The 15,970-nt window shown below is 47.9% G+C and overlaps 1 protein-coding gene across 1 annotated transcript; it reads right to left on the reverse strand.

Annotated features, from left to right (window-relative positions):
- Positions 1 to 671: 671 nt before the first annotated feature.
- Positions 672 to 1,827, reverse strand: HMX3 (H6 family homeobox 3). The gene is made up of 2 exons (XM_035547843.1): positions 1,515 to 1,827; positions 672 to 1,279 (listed from the first exon to the last, which is right to left on the reverse strand). Exons 1-2 carry the CDS (start codon positions 1,825 to 1,827, stop codon positions 672 to 674), a joined length of 921 nt encoding a protein of 306 aa, XP_035403736.1.
- Between the last annotated feature and the right edge of the window lie 14,143 nt (positions 1,828 to 15,970).

The raw sequence follows: 15,970 nt of genomic DNA on the forward strand, positions 1-15,970 counted from the left end.
GCTAGGAAAACAAGAATTCAAAGCAAGGATTTAAAATCTCTACGGAACCGATAATAAATAAGCGGCACCCGGTGGTGCCGGCGTGTTCAGCCGTTCGCTGTGAGGCTGTAGTTCTCGCTAGTTAGAAAGTCCCATGGCAGAAAGCGAAAGGTACAAAATATGGGGAAAGAAAGAGGCAAATCGGTGCCGAGGGCTGCCCCAAGGAAAAGCCGCGGTCGCTGGAGTCGGAGTCGCACCAGGGTCGGGAGCCGGCGCGGTCCGGAGGCAGAGGGGAGGTCCGAAAGGGACGGAAATTTTCGCCTTTCCCTTTAGCGTTTGGCAAACCTCGAGGAGTGGCGCGGGATCGTTCGCTTTTTATTCTCCCCACTTTTTTTTTTTTTTACTTTTTTTTTTTTTTTAATACAAAAATAAACCTAAAGCCACCGAGCCCACCGCGGCTTTTGGCCACGCTCCCAAACAGCGTGGCAGCCCCGGGGGGCTCTCCGAGCTCCCTCTTTCGTTCCCCCCCCCAACCTCTCCCCGGGGTCCCGGCCGCTTTTTCCGTTCTTTTTCCCCTCCGTCTCCCCCCCCCGCCTCCCCCCTCGCCCCGGGCCCTCGCCGTCGGGGCCGCGCCGTCGCCGCAGTTACTTACGCGGGGGCCGGGGATCGGGGTGGGGGGGAACACGGCGGGCTCAGACGGGCCTCAGGAGGGGCACGGAGGTGACCACGGGGTGGGAATAATAGACGGGGTGGGGGAAAGTGAGCAGGGGCTGGGTGCCGGGGGCGCTGGCGGCGGCCGAGCCGCCCTCGGCGCCCGAGTTCTCGTGGTAGAGGATGGGGACGCGGACGATGCGCTGCGCCGCGGCGTGGCTCAGGTTGGCGGCCTCCAGCTCGGCCGCCAGCTGCCGCTTCCACTTGTTGCGGCGGTTCTGGAACCAGATCTTCACCTGGGTCTCTGTGAGGTGCAGCGAGGCAGCCAGGCCGGCCCGCTCCGAGCTGCTCAGGTAGCGCTTCATGTCGAAGGTGGACTCCAGCTGGAAGACCTGGCTGCGGCTGAACACCGTGCGGGTTTTCTTCTTGCGGCACGGTTTCTTCTCCGGGCTCTCCTCCCGTTTCTTCCAGTCCTCCGCGCCCGGCTCCTTCTTGGCCTCCTCCGAGTCGCTCTCCTCCAGCACGATCTCGTCGGGGCTCTTGGAGTCCAGCTCCTTGTGCTCCGCGTCCGCCTTGAGCAGCGGCTCCGGGGAGTCCCTGTCGGTGCCCGAGGCCGGGGACGAGTCCCTCAGGAGGGATTTCTCGGCGGCTGGACCGGGGGGCAGCGGGCAGGGGGGAGAGAGGGACACAAAGAGACACCTTCACCGCCCGGCCCCGGCGCCCCGTCGGGGGGCAGCGGGGGGACGCCGGGCCGGGCTGCGCGACCCCAACCGCGGGCTCCCCGTCCCCATCCCGTCCCCTATCCCCGTCCCCATCCCGGTCCCCGCTCCCCGTTCCCGTCCCCGTCCCCGCGGCCGCCCCGTCGGGGAGGCGGGGAGCTCTACCTTCGGTGCGGGGCAGGTGGGCTCCGGCCGGGGTCAGGGCGTAGGGGTACCACCAGGTCTGGGCGCGCTCCAGGCAGTGGGCGCTCAGGGCGAAGCGCGGCGCCGGGATGTCGAAGCGGGGGAAGGCGAGGTCGCCCACCTGCGACAGGGCGAAGCCGGCTCCGTCCGCCGCACCTTTGCCCGACGGGGCGAACAGCGGGCGCGGCTGCTTGGGGGCCGCTTTCGGGGGATCTCCGTTGAGCAGGTTCTTGATGTAGAACGACTCCTTGGGGGCCGGCGGGGCGCTGGGCGGCTCCTGCCCGGTCTCCGGCATCCTCCGGTGCCCGCCCGGCTCCTGCCCGCCCGAGGCGGCTCCCGGCGGAGCGGGGGAGAGGCGCGGCGGCGCGGCGGGGGAGCGGGGCGGCGGGGCCGGCCGGGGGCCCCTCGCATGGGGGGGCGGCAGGGCGGGGGGCCGGGGGGACCCTGGCAGCCCCAGGCACCGGGGGGCTGCTGCGGGCAGGCGGAGAGAGCCGGGGGTCGTCGCTGCCGCCGCCGCCGCCGCCGCCGCCGCCGCCGCCGCCGCTCGCTGCTGCGTCAACCTGGCGCCGGATGCTAATGATGAAATCAAAATGTCATCCAAGTTAAACGCGGGGAGCACACGGCGATTGGGCACGCACGATGGCAAATGGGATTAGGCGGGGAGGCAGCCGGGAGGAGAAGGCTCCGCTCAGCCCCTGCCTGCCTTGCCTGCCCGCAGCCGCCGCGGCCCCGGCCCCCCTGCGACGTGCTGCTGCGGCTGGAGGCTCCGAGCGCCCGCCCGTTATTGGCTTTATATAGGCCAATTAGGCAGCAAATGAGGACGGGGCTATTAGCACAAAGGGACACCGGCTCCGCTGAAGCACCACGGGAGAGAAGGGAGCCGAGGGACGCCCCGCTCCTGCCACCAAAGCGGCCCCGCCGCCCGGCCACCCCTCTTCATCCCCGCACCCCAAAACCCGGGGGCAGCTCCGGGCCGAGCCGGGCCGGGCCGGGCCGGGCCGGGCCGAGCCGTGCGGGCTGCCCGAGCCCCCGGCACCGAGAGCGGGATGCCCGGAGCGCGGCGCCCCCCTGGACGTCGCTGCGACGCCCGGCTCCCCGCCCCCAGGCACCTCGGGGCACGGTGTTTTCCCCCCAGCTCCGCCGCGGAGCAGCAGCGACTTGGGGGACCCTCGTTTCCCCTTCCTTGCCCGCTCCTTCCCTGCCCGGCCCGGAGCTGCCGCCGCCTCCCCGCCGCCCGCCGGCCCCGCCGGGCAGGAGGCGCCCCCTGCCGGGACCGGGCCGGGGGGAACCGGGCAGAGGGTGCGGAACGGGCGGAGGTGGGCTGGGGAGGGAAGGGAGAAAGGAAAGGGAAAGGGAAGGGAAAAAGGAAACGAGAAAGGAAAGGAAAGGAAAGGAAAGGAAAGGAAAGGAAAGGAAAGGAAAGGAAAGGAAAGGAAAGGAAAGGAAAGGAAAGGAAAGGAAAGGAAAGGAAAGGAAAGGAAAGGAAAGGAAAGGAAAGGAAAGGAAAGGAAAGGAAAGGAAAGGAAAGGAAAGGAAAGGGAAAAAGGAAAGGGAAAAGTAAAAAGGGGAGGGAAAAAGAAAGGAAACTAAAGGGAAGGGGAAAGGGAAGGAAAGAGGAAAATGGAAAAGGGAAAATTGAAGAAGAAAAATGGAAAAAGGAAAAGGGAAAGGGAAAAATGAAAAGGGAAAAGGAAAACGTAAAAAGGAAAAGGGAAAGGGAAAACGAAACGGAAAACGGAAAACGGAAAACGGAAAACGGAAAAGGAAAGTGGAAAGGGAAAAGGAAAAGGAAAAGGAAAAGGGAAAAGGGAAAAGGGAAAAGGGAAAAGGGAAAAGGGAAAAGGGAAAAGGGAAAAGGGAAAAGGGAAAAGGGAAAAGGGAAAAGGGAAAAGGGAAAGGAAAGGAAAGGAAAGGAAAGGAAAGGAAAGGAAAGGAAAGGAAAGGAAAGGAAAGGAAAGGAAAGGAAAGGAAAGGAAAGGAAAGGAAAGGAAAGGAAAGGAAAGGAAAGGAAAGGAAAGGAAAGGAAAGGAAAGGAAAGGAAAGGAAAGGAAAGGAAAGGAAAGGAAAGGAAAGGAAAGGAAAGGAAAGACCCAGCCTCTTAATTCTGGCGTGCTTCTCAACATTTGAGATACATGTGTGCATCCACTGCAAACATCTGTCCTGGCATATGTAGAGCTATAGACTTAAAGGTGTTTGGGTGTGCTTAGGGAGGCAAAAATCTCTACATTTAAATGTTTTAATGCCCTGATCATTACAACTGATTTCTCTTCGTTCTCTTGATATTCCGTTTCAAAGGCATCCATCTAGCAATTAGAAATAACACATATTTTATCTGAATCAAATTTCTCAATGGTAGTGCTTGCAAGCTATCTCCGGGATTTCTGCTTCACCCAGAACATTTTGGGTTATAAATCCTGGGAAGCTTTCACAGACCCAATCAAATAATATTTTTGGCTGCAGCAGGCATGATATTTACCACATAAGTTCAGTGTATCTGACTTTTCAGAACACTGTTTCTTATGTGACCATTTCTAAACCGCTAGTGTCATTGCAAGGATTAGTTTAGGTAAACAGGGAGTGCAGAAATGAAAAATCAGCCATGCACGCCTTGGGGACAGGGTCTCAGCCATTCGTAGGAGTTTACAGAAAAACTCTTCCTCTAAACATCCGCTACTCTTAAAGGCATTGGGCAAAGTAAAAATCATCACGAAATTTTCAAGGAAAGTCGATTTCAGTGGAAAGACTCCTCAACTGTGGGCTGCAATGCATAGGAAAAATGAGAGACAGAAAGTGGTTCTTAGCCAGAAAACAGCCCAGGGCTCTTGTTTACCACACGAGGAGCTGGTTTAAAGCTCTGTTCTGTCTGTTTACAGCTCTTACATGAATAACCAAGGTGCAAAGTTTTTATAGAAGACCTCAGTGCATTCCCCCGCCTCAGAAAAGTTCTTGCTGCAGATCTGAGTCACTAAAACCATTCTGTATTGAAATTCCCACCCTTTTACCTCCCTCTTTTACTTCTTTGGTGACTATCAGGTCCTAATGCCTCTAGTCCCTCGGGGTAAACAACCACCCATAGTGAAAAAAGCTAAGCAGAAAAGAAAAAACAAGTTACTTTGCAATTCTTTATTCTGTATCACACACACCAAAAAGAAGAAAAATCATACACATTTGTGTGTTTCATTTATGTCCCCTTGCAATATCTGTTGACTGACCCATCCCCATGCTCAGCAGTGGAGGACCCAGGTGGAATTTGCTGCAGTCTTTCTTCTATTTCTGTTCCCAGACCCACACTCATACCATTCCATTGTAAACAGATAATTATTATTTCATTAGTGTTCCAATCCAGAATTAATTGGCTAATTTACACATGGATCAATTGTATAAATGTGATGTTTGTGATAGGTGCTTGATATGATTTAAAGTAATTGTTTATTTTCAGGTTTGGCTCGCATTGCATTGCAAAGTGATTTATCTCCTTATTTATCCCGTCTCAGTACTGCCTCTTCTTTTTCATTATTTTTCTAAAGAGGCACACTCTCACTAGGCTGAAGCGTGCATGTGTACTGTGTGGTTCGTGAGGTTTGCATCTGCTCGTGCTCCAGCAGAAGCTCTCTGACAGCAGCAGGACCTTCCCTGAGCAGTGCAAGGCACCAGCCAGCCTCTCCCTAGACCAGCTCCGTGCTCTCCTGTAGATGGTTGCAGCATTTGGCCTTACAAGTGTAGGGAAACAGTAACCGTCAGAGCAGTACTTAATTTTGTGGCTAAATTTAAACAATTTCTTCCACGGGTCGGGGCTGAAGTGCCTCGTTGCATCAGGTTTTAGGTGTTCAGGGGGAGAGGGAAGAAGAGATGAGAACACAGTTGCTAGTTTACCTCACACGTGAATGTTACTTACTCAGGAAATTGAAATGAATTCTTCCACCATCAGATTTTAGAGCTGCTGTTATGCTGCCCAGGCAGCTAAAAACAATTTTTGTGAATGCCAGAGATTAACTACAGTAGACTTTGAGCCACCTTCAATGGCTCTCCCCTTCCTATCACAAATTGTTACTTGCTACCAGGGCCTCTGCAAAACCTGAGTTATTCAGAAACATTGCATTTCTCTGCTACTCTTTCAATTGCTTCTTCTGAATGCATGATTGGAAATAAACAGCGGTTACCCAGAAAAGGGATGCTACTTTCTCATCAGCAGAAATGTCTGTTGCAGGATGTGTTTGATAAGGATGTTTTATTCAAGACTAGAAAAACTACCAGCAAGTTATGTTTGGTAACCTACCTGAGGTTTTGCTTGCTTGAGTACGAGGTCGTATCTGATGCACGTAGGTTAGGAGGAGTTTTGGAACATTTAAAGTTGTGCCTTTATCATGCCTTACAATGGCATTTTTGTTCCTTTAAATGCAAGGGTTTGCAAGTCTCTGTTTTCTGGCAGCTTCCTGGCAGGCTGAGAGTCTTTCCTGACAAATATTAGTTTTCATTCTGAAGCTGGTTGCACTGCAGGAGAGCAAGTTGTTTAATTTACGAGAGTTTTGCTTCTGAGGCCCATCACAGTCTTGTGTCTGACTCACAAAGATATCATTTTTAGAGAAAAGAGGAAAAATTTCGAGGTTATGATGTTTTAGTGAAACAACTTCTGTTGTGAACTGACACGTACTTTGGAATAAATCCATGGGGACAGAATTGATGGGCAAATGATGTGATCTAAGTACAGTCTTCATCTCATACAACACTACACACATGCTCTATATGAAGTGATACAATGCTCTAAAGTCATCACAAACCCATACAACATATCCTTTGCTTTTGTCATTGCGACCTGCCCACCAGTCCAGTTTCTAGAAAGTATGATCATCTTTGTGTTGATATTAACCAGGTGTGCACAATTTATCACTTTCACAAGCACACTCACAGAAAAGAGGTCAGCTAAACATACTGCAGGATATCTCTTGTGGATAAAAGTATCATGGGAGAGTTTCAAGACAAAACACAAGCTGTTCTTTGACATCTCATCCAAATTACGCTTTATTGTTACTCATCTTACCTGTTTCAAAATATGAAAGGACAGAAGCATCCAAAGACCAATGGATAGGTGGCAACTTGGCAGCTTGTGGTTCTAAATCTGAAGACTGGTGCTTATATACCAAGTCATAAACGCTGAGCTACCATCTAGAATGTAAGAAAAAAAAAATCAAAAATCAGAATAAACATCTGCACTGGTGAAATCCCAAACAAGCAGATCTCTTTGTGAGATTATATATTTTTGAATGTGAAAATCACATATTTTTGTAAAATCACATATTTTTGAAAATCATGAGAATCCTGAAACCAAAGCTGAAAAATGCAGAGAATTTTCAGCCCCTACTGAATTAAAAAAGAAGTGCGAAGCTGCATGGTGAATGTTTTACCGGCCTGACTAAGAAAAAAAAGAGTTGTTATAATCCACACTCAGCCTTCAGACCTCAGATCCAAATTACCCATTTGCAGAGAGCCAACTGAGAACAGAATAGATCCAATGTTTGTGTGCACAGCAGCTGAACAATGTGCAGTTTTAGGAGTTCTTAAATAATCATTGATTTCAAAAGTGTTACAGCCCATTGACTCAAAAATCAGCTACTTATGAAGAGTCTCGCATTCATATCTGAGATCCTTGGCCGTTGTACAAGAGGTATGCTGAACACACATACTGAACATGAGCTGCATTTTGCACTTTATTAAAAGATCTTGAGGTCACCCTAGTTTCCCTAAGTACTTCTGTTATAAATGGCATGGCAATCCGAACCAGCTTGCCCTGAGTCAGCAGATCCCCAAAATAGCTCATGATTTTGCAAAATAAATGAATGATGGGGCCATATTACGCTTTGGCAAGAGCTTCTATGTCAAGACCTCAGCGTGCTTTGCACTTATTAATGAGTCTGTCTTGCCTGCTGGTCCTCAGGGAAGGTTACTCCTCAGGCATGCTCAGTGCCTCAGGAATCCCGAGAAGCACAGGTGATGTGCACACCACGGGCGGCTCCTTCTGCCTCTTTTGGCTGGGGATATCTCCTCTTCAGGTATGCAGACAGCTCAGGTGTTCACATCCCTCCCACGGCATGCAGACCGTTCTGCCCATTCTGCAAAAGCAAACAGAAAAAATAAGATTTCTGGGTTTCTTCTGACATAACATTTCTGTACATTCCTGGAAAAATGTTACCCTAGATAATGAAGTTTCTTATTTCCACTCTCTGTATATCATTATAAATGCTCAAACTCACTTTATAAAGATGTGAGCATCAGAGGGAGAGAAATGACTGCTCTGGAGTAAGAGTTCTTTCATCCAGAGTCAAATTCCAAACCATTCCTTCTTTGGGGAAGAGCTATACATTTATGTAGCATGCAATGATTTTTTTTTTAAGTGGTTGAAAAATTAAAAATGTACTAGAAAGTCAAGCATCACATAGTAATTTTTTAAAATATATTTTAGTTAAACATAAGCAGTAGATATCAGAAATTCATTGGTAATAAACTTGATTAAAGCAGTGCTGTGTGCCAGGAAAACCCCAGGACCAGAAAGGTTAGATGTAGAGCTAAACAAAACATACCTAACTTTTTCTAGTACCCCGTGGCTACTAGTCGCAGAAAACTAGACCCTCTCAGGGACCCCTGAACACAAGCTGTGTCGTGCTGTTTCCCTGCCCAGGTGGGCCCTTAGCAGTGGATCTGTAATTATCCAACTGCTCTGAGATGTGCGGAGCAGTGCTGGGGCGGGGGAGTCTGAAGATGGTTGATGGAGAGCAGAAGGATGAAATCCACTGCAGGGCAAAACCTTTGACGCACGGATGCTTGCTCAGCTTCACCAACGGTGCAGCCATCACTGCTGCAGTTACACCAAAGGGGACTGTACGATTGGCCCCGACAACATCTCTGAACATCTGGTTCAAGGTGGCAGACAAGACAAATAATAACAATAACAAATGACATAAAGTGGAACAATTTTGACATGGCATATGCATGAAATGCAATACCTGTAAGCACTCCTGGCTATCTACAGAGCAATAGAACTGTCAAAATAAAATTCCTAATATATTAAGCAAACGCCGTTTCTCCTCATCATTTGATAAGTATTCTTACCGTGTGTTGTTATCGACAGAGTATGAGACCTAAGTTACTTGTGTAATGCTGTCACAAAAAATTACTTTCAATATATTTCCATTTTCCTCTAGATCACTCATGCCTCAAATATTTCAGTGAGGAAAATTGTAAACAGTACACGCCGTGCTGCCACAGGGAATTCATTACGTCTTACTGTGCCTGAGAGCAGCACTGCAATGAGGGACAGAGGATACGCTAAAAGCTTTGAGGGCAAATGGGCAGGTGATACCTCTCTGGGTTTTTTTTGGTTGGCTGGTTGTTTTTTATTCGTTTTTGGTTTATTGGCAGCAAGGCTTTGTATGGATACGGGGATAAGACCGTCTCTATTCCGTTGTAGAGACCATGCTTGCAGAGCACTGAAGCCGATCAGATCGCAGAACACTGATCAGTTTCCAGATGCCCTTGATAACGCCCTTCACCTTCATACTAAGCTCTGAAATGATAATGTATCGATTGGAATGCTTCGCGGCCGTACGGTGCAGAGCCTCACTGATAAGCAGCTCTGCATGTGCAGGTGACAGACAAGGCGGGGAGGCAGGCTGAGGCAGCGATGCCACGCTGCCACCAGAACCTCCACCCGGGAGCCTTGGGCTACGCTCGGCATTCTTACCAAAATGATTCTGCTTCATTCCAGGCAGGCTCCAACCCCAGTTCGTGGAGGATGACTGCTGGGATGCTCCTGCTGCTAATTACAACCACAGCAATGAAATCAGCCCAAAGCCAGGCAGGCATCCTTGCCCCAGGAGCTCTGCTGCAGCACCACGGCCAGCAGCGGCGGGCAGCTCCAGGGCTGCAGGATGCAGGGTCAGGCTCCTGCGTGACCACGACGGTGAGAGGTGGAGAGACTCACTGCTACTGTGAGAGCCCGCGAGGACAAAAATTATGAACTGTGTCTAGATCCTGAGGTTACAAGGCAAAACTGAGAGCCTTTGGCAACAGCGCCCCAAGCCTTTACAGGCAAATTCGAGAGAATTACCTCTTGGTTTATTTTAATATCAAAGCATTTTATAAGAAGACATGGCAATCGTTTCCCTCTCCAATAGTGCTGGTGCATTGCCCTGTTTATTCTCCAGCTGGCATTTTTTGTACTTCTCGGAGATATATCAAGGTTTATGCAGTATGCGCAACTTGGAGGAGATGGAAAAGACATTGACAATATTAATTGTTTCATAAATACCGTCAGATAAGAGATGTTTTTTATATCCTTGGTTTAAACCTTGTTATTGAAAAACCAATACCCTGCCATTTGTTTATACTTTTCTTGCCATGCAAGGCAGATATATTAGAGTGAATGAAGCTAATAAAAGGCTACAGGCAGCATTTTCCACACTCAACTCCTAGGCATGGCCTCTTTTTCAGAAGAAAACTGTCCTTTATTTTGGAACGTTATAACCGCTCCATCTCCCTGTAAAAATGAATGAAGAACCAGACATTGTGAAGGGCCAAAGAGAAAGGATTTAGGCGAGCCCTTCTTCACAGCAGCGATTCCACTGGCATCACAGACCTACTTACACGAGTAGCTGCTAACACAGAGGGGTGAAGGACTCTACCAGCCAACCCACGGGTGTGAGAGCTCCCTCAGAGGCTAACGGACAGCACAAAAAACAGCTCGTGCTTGCAGTGGTCTTATTCAGATCCAAGAAGTTAGTTGCAGAGCAAGGGATCCTGGGGGTGGAAAGAGGAGCCCCAAACTCTCCCAAAGGCAGTTCATGACTCATTGCTTCAGACTAGGAAAATGCTCTGTAAGTTAGTTATTGGAGATCTTGCAAAACTTTTCCATCCAAGAAATGGTAAAAGTAAGTCTTAAGAAATCTGTTTGCATTGCAAGCATTTTACTCCTAGCAGACTTCTAATTTCATTTACTCAGCATCTTAGTCCCTGCAGAAAGGTACAAGGAGGTGGACTTACCTCTGTCTTCATTTTTAAAAATATTTTTTATCATATTCTATCTAATGTCACATGCAAAATAAATACAACGTTTGCACATCTTCTAAACAAGAGTTTCAATGCTGTTGTGTTCTGTCAAATCAATGCTATAGTGTTAGGAAGACATACAGCATAGCAGAAATTGAGGACTGGAATATAGAAACTCAAGCAAAAAAGGAAGGAAAAAAATCAGATGTCAATATTCAACAGAAGAAATCTCACAGAAATTTGAAAATATACCATGCTACCCAGCATGAGAAAGTTCCATTGCAGTCTTGAGTTACTGCTGCAGGACACCAAGAGCCACTGTAATCATTAAAACTTCTTCCATAAGGGCTCCCTGGGTTTCACCTTGATGCATGCACAGGGAATGTGGAGCCTGACATCCTGATCTTCGCAGCAGCTCTGTATGGAACATCTCTACAACTTTGGGATGTTTCTGTGCAGATACAAAGGTCTGGTCCTGTGGTGCAGGCACAAAATTCATTACTAGGGGAAGTGCCAAGGCACAGGCCTTTATTTTACTTTAGCTCCAGAGTGGAGGAGGCTTTTGCTCAGCAGCCATATTTGTTCCACATTTCTTTGTTACTTGGACTACAGTAAATTAGGAATACCTGACTTCTTCAGCATCTCTCAGGCCCAGAAGGTTTTTAAGGACATGTTGCAGAAAAACAGAAGCTACCTGAAGAAGGCAAAGGAAGAAAAGCCATAGCCAGGGGCACTGCTGGGGACTTCTTATTTACCTCCCAGGCAGCAGGCTGAAGGGGAGCCTCTGCACACCTGGTCTTCAGTGCTAGCTGGGTCAGTCACCTGCACACATGAAGAAAGCAGTAAGAATAAATGTTGTCTTGGAGGTGTTTCACTCATTTTCAACTCCTTGTTGCAGTTTAGCATTATAATGCGTGTAGCATTTGCACTTGGGAGAAGATTAAAAGGACCACCTTGATCTCAGGGGCTGGACTGGAAGGCCTCCAGGGGCACCTTCCACCCTAAACGTCCTGGGATGATTCCAGGCACTGATCCGATCGAGGAAGAGCATTAGGGCCACCCAAGAAACCACACAACTTGAAGAACCACACTTCACGGCGATTTCAGTCCCGAGTGCCAGAAGAAACGATGCTTGAAGGACGGCCTTTTTTCCTTGCTCTGCAAGGCCTACGTAGGCAACAGGAGAGAATTTCTCTACACGGATGCAAAAGCAAACATGATAATTGGCAGTCCCCTCGTAAAAGTATTTATCTTAGTCACATTACTCGTGCCATTAGATTCTGATTTCTAGCTCCATTGTCACAAAAAAAAAAAAGAAAAGAAAAGAAAAAAAAAAGCCTGCCATTCATGGCAGCAAAGCTGACACAGCAATATGCTTTTTGCCACTCACAACATCTGTTGAGCTAATGTGAAACAACACAACCCAATTCCATTTCCAGCAACGTACGTATTTGCATTTCTCCTCGACCTGCCAGTTCTAATGGCTCACAATTAAATAAAAGCCTTCCTCGTTCTCCGGGTTTCCTTGCCCATCCTCCCGCTGAGGCTCCGGCTTTAATTTAGCCCGATTACCTTCTCATGGCAGCAGACTGTTATGGCAGGCAGCAGGATTATGACTCATCATGTACTGTGGGAAGTAATGATCATCCAAAAAGCAAACGGAGGTGGGCAGTGAAGGAGAAATCACTTATGCAAATAGAAATATTTTCAATAATGATCAACAGCGTGAGAAAGAATATAGGAAAAATTACATTAGACCGAGGAGCTTCATTTTTAAAATGTTCCCTAAGTGCTAGAAATCTTCCCATCTTCATTTTTCCCTTTAAACTCTGTCATTTGTACAGCCTATTAACCTTTAACTTTATGACTATCCTAACGTGAAATACTGGCAGCATTTAAGTCTGAGAATACTGGAGACCTGCCTTCCTGGTTGGCAACAGAGGTGAAGCGCTTTCTTTTAAATCAGTCATTTTTAATATCAGTCATATACACACAGCATCAGAGACACTATTTTTAGATTCACGTGCTGGCATTACTTATAATGAATGCTCTACAGACTCCAGCTATCTTTCTTTAGTGGTCTTAAAGTTTCCTTCTTGCCTGTCCTCTCACAGATTGTCACCCTAATTGTAGTCTTCAATTCTGTTTAAAAGTAAGAGAGCAAATCAAATTAAATCACTTCCTTCAAACTCCCACTTTCCTGATCTTAAACAGACAATATAAAATTAATTATTTGTGTTTACAAGAGCTCCTGGAGAGTCGAGCCAAGGCTGGGACTTCACTGAAACACTAAACCACTGTTACTCCAGCCATTTCTGCCCTGAAGACCTGGCAGTCTAGATGGGGCAGGGAAGGGAAGGGTGATTAAGTGGTTTCCAAAAGGTGGTAAAGATGAAGTGGCTTATCTGAGTGGCGTGTGCTGGGGCCGTATCGATTATAACGGCAGCAGAGGATGTAAGCGGTTTAATGTGGAGCTTGTTTGGTTTTAATTGTTATCATTATTTCAAACCACACAAGTGACAAGGGCTGCTCAGACCTGGGGATGGGAACTTCTGTTGTTTATAACTCCGTAATTAAGTAGCACCCAAGGAATGAGAGTGTTTATGGCCTGGACTGATTGCTGGGCAGCTGGGAGGCTCGTGTGGAGGTGGTAGCTCGCAGAGGTGTGCTGTTAGCCTGGGAGCATGCACGGGAGGTGCTAGGGCAGCTGCTGGTGGCTGTCCTGCTGCCACCAAGCACTCTCCTCCAGGGCTGGGCATGGCCCTGCTGTGGGCAATGCTGTGGCCTGGGAGAGCTTCCCAAAAGAGGTCTCAGCTAGAAAGAGCAGCTAAACCCTCCCTAAACATCCTCCCTAAACAGTCCCTATGCACAGACATTTAAATTCTGTGATATGAACATTACCTGCATACATCATCACACTGATTTCCAACAGACCAGCTATAGATATTTGCGTTAAATAACACTTCGCGTTAAAGCCAAAAGCAATAGTTAAGATGAGGTATGAATAGGAGGTACCAAATCAAGTGTCTAACCTTGGGTTAGGCACTTACTTGTTCCTGTTTTCTTCCAGAGTAACTCTACCTCCTCCAGTGAAATTGCTCCTGATTTACCCTCTAAGAAAGCAGGCTCAATCACAGAGATTCTTCACTATGCACACCTGCAGTGGATGCAATAGTGTGTCCCCATGCGATACACTGGTTGTGGGTCAGTGTCACAATAGCCACAAAGTTTTCTCACAATAATGATAAGGGGATGGCACTCCCCTTACAAGTGAAGGATGAGGGCAAGGGACATGGAGAAGCAACCATGCTGGAGGATTTCAGGTAAATTAAAGCCCTGTTTACACCTGGAGATTTCACTCTAAAGAAAATTCTTTTCTGAGTTTTAATTCCTAAGAGCAGCTAGCTAGAGAAACAGATCTCTTATGGGATCTCCTGCTCTCAGGACAGTTCCCCTGCACCTGAAAAAGGCCTCACTTCTTCCCCTCTTACCCCTGCCTCAGAAAGAGCAGACTCACTTTTGGGTAGAAGTGAGAAAGCAGCTGGCCAGGGGTTTGCATAGGCTTGCTGGGCCATGGCCCAAATTCAACCAAGGAAAATAAATACGTCGGCCATTCTGAGATTTGAGCAAGGCCCAGTCAAAGGAGGAAGTGCAGAGTTAAGCTTGCTTTTGCATTTTACTTGTGCCCTGACTCCAGCATGTCCTCCCGTTCGTATGAATGAATTTATAAGGGGATAGAGGAAGCAGACAGCTTTTATGTCGGTGCCTACAGACATCTCTACACTGTGCAACAGACTCGGGCCCAGATGTCCATGAAATGGACCCTGGCAGACTGCACAGGCAGGCTGCACAGTGCTGGATTTACCCAGGTCACAGTTCAGGTGGCACAGCCTGCATGCCCACACACCAGTCACTACGCTCCCCAAAACTTCAGTGGGATTCAGACCTCTAGTCATGGAGCTGCTTTTCTAAACTCCAGCTGGGTTTAGAAACACGTTTAATTTAGGCGCGCTCTTGGGCCCTATTGATTTTAATGTAACAATCATATGTTTAAAACTTAGCATGTGCTTAATTGCTCCGGTGAATAACAACAGACTGATGTTGGAGCTTATGTGCCTTGCTGACCTGGTGCCTGAGAGACGTTGTACCAACCCTGTGACGAGGGAATCCAGGGGACGGCGGTTGTCACCAGCCTGAAGTCAGATGATCCCTGATTCTTGTTTTGTTTTGGAAGTAGATGTTGTTTCCTAAGCAGAAGGGAAGTCTAAATTAATTTGGAAGCAAAATTATATAAAGCTTCTTGTTCAGTTAGCTCCTATTCTTGTGGTTGTTTTTCGTTGTTATCATTGTTGTTGCTGTTGTTGTTGTTTCATTTTTGGCATTTACCTAAAGTTTTCATCTTTCCAGATCTTGTTTTATGGTTAGTATAGGGCCAGCCTGAAAGATAATATATTGTGACTGTTATATTATTTATTTCAAAGCCAAGTTATTGATTATTGCACGCTGAAAATGACAAATGGCATCTTAGAAAGGCACGGTCAGCGAGTTCTATTAAAGAAATGATAGTATTGCTCATGGATTGTTAAAAGGTTCAGTTTAGGTACTTTATAGGTTTATATCCATCACTATTTAATGACCAAATGATGAAAAATATGAGTCACGGGAACAATTTCTTTCTGTTGCAGTTTTATGGTTAAGCAGTTAGCAAAATAAGAGAATTTTCTGTGCTAAGGGTTTATGCACCCAGACCTTGTAACACGTAATCTAGTAATGACTCTGATTATTTTAAAGGCGATGATTCAATACAGGTGCACCTGGAGCACTAGGTGAGCACAAAGCCCGGGTGCACTGTGAGTGACTGGAGTGGGCCAAATCCTTCCCCTGCAGGGCTGGTACCTGTGTGGCAGAGGGATGTGGTCAAGCAGGCAGGCAGGAGGGGTGTGCAGGGTGCTGCTCTAGGCACTGAGAAGCCAGGGGACCCCACAGACCCCACAGAGCTGCGTGTCGGGGCCCAATCCACAGGCAAAGCTCACAGATAAACCCATTTCCCTGGTGAGCGTGACAGCACCTTCTCTCCATGCAGGGAGAATTGGCATGTGGACAGGGGTCAGCCTTAACAACAAACAGACATTAGTGAGTGGGAAAGTGACCTGGGTAGTCTGGGTGTCCCTGCTATCCCTGGTTGACTTTCCTGCAGAAGCCAGTCTACGATTTGGTCTATTTTCTCCATATTTAAACCCACAAGTTTGAGCTGGCAGCCTAGCAAGCATTTTTGTTTGTCAAAGGTATAAAAGGATCTCTTTTCACTCTTATTCTCTTAGAGCCATCTGTTCAAAACACTTTCAAAACGATGGCAATTAGAGATAAGAGCTAATAATGCTCCAACCTGCACGCTGAGA

Source organism: Cygnus atratus, chromosome 7 (assembly GCF_013377495.2).
Source record: "Cygnus atratus isolate AKBS03 ecotype Queensland, Australia chromosome 7, CAtr_DNAZoo_HiC_assembly, whole genome shotgun sequence".
In the NCBI taxonomy this organism is placed as follows: domain Eukaryota; kingdom Metazoa; phylum Chordata; class Aves; order Anseriformes; family Anatidae; genus Cygnus; species Cygnus atratus.

Coding starts and splice junctions, on each gene's coding strand:
- HMX3 (XM_035547843.1), bottom strand. CDS start 1,827: ATGCCGGAGACCGGGCAGGAGCCGCCCAGCGCCCCGCCGGCCCCCAAG. Junction 1,280..1,514: donor CCACCTGCCCCGCACCGAAG/GTAGAGCTCCCC, acceptor CCCCCGGTCCAG/CCGCCGAGAAATCCCTCCTG.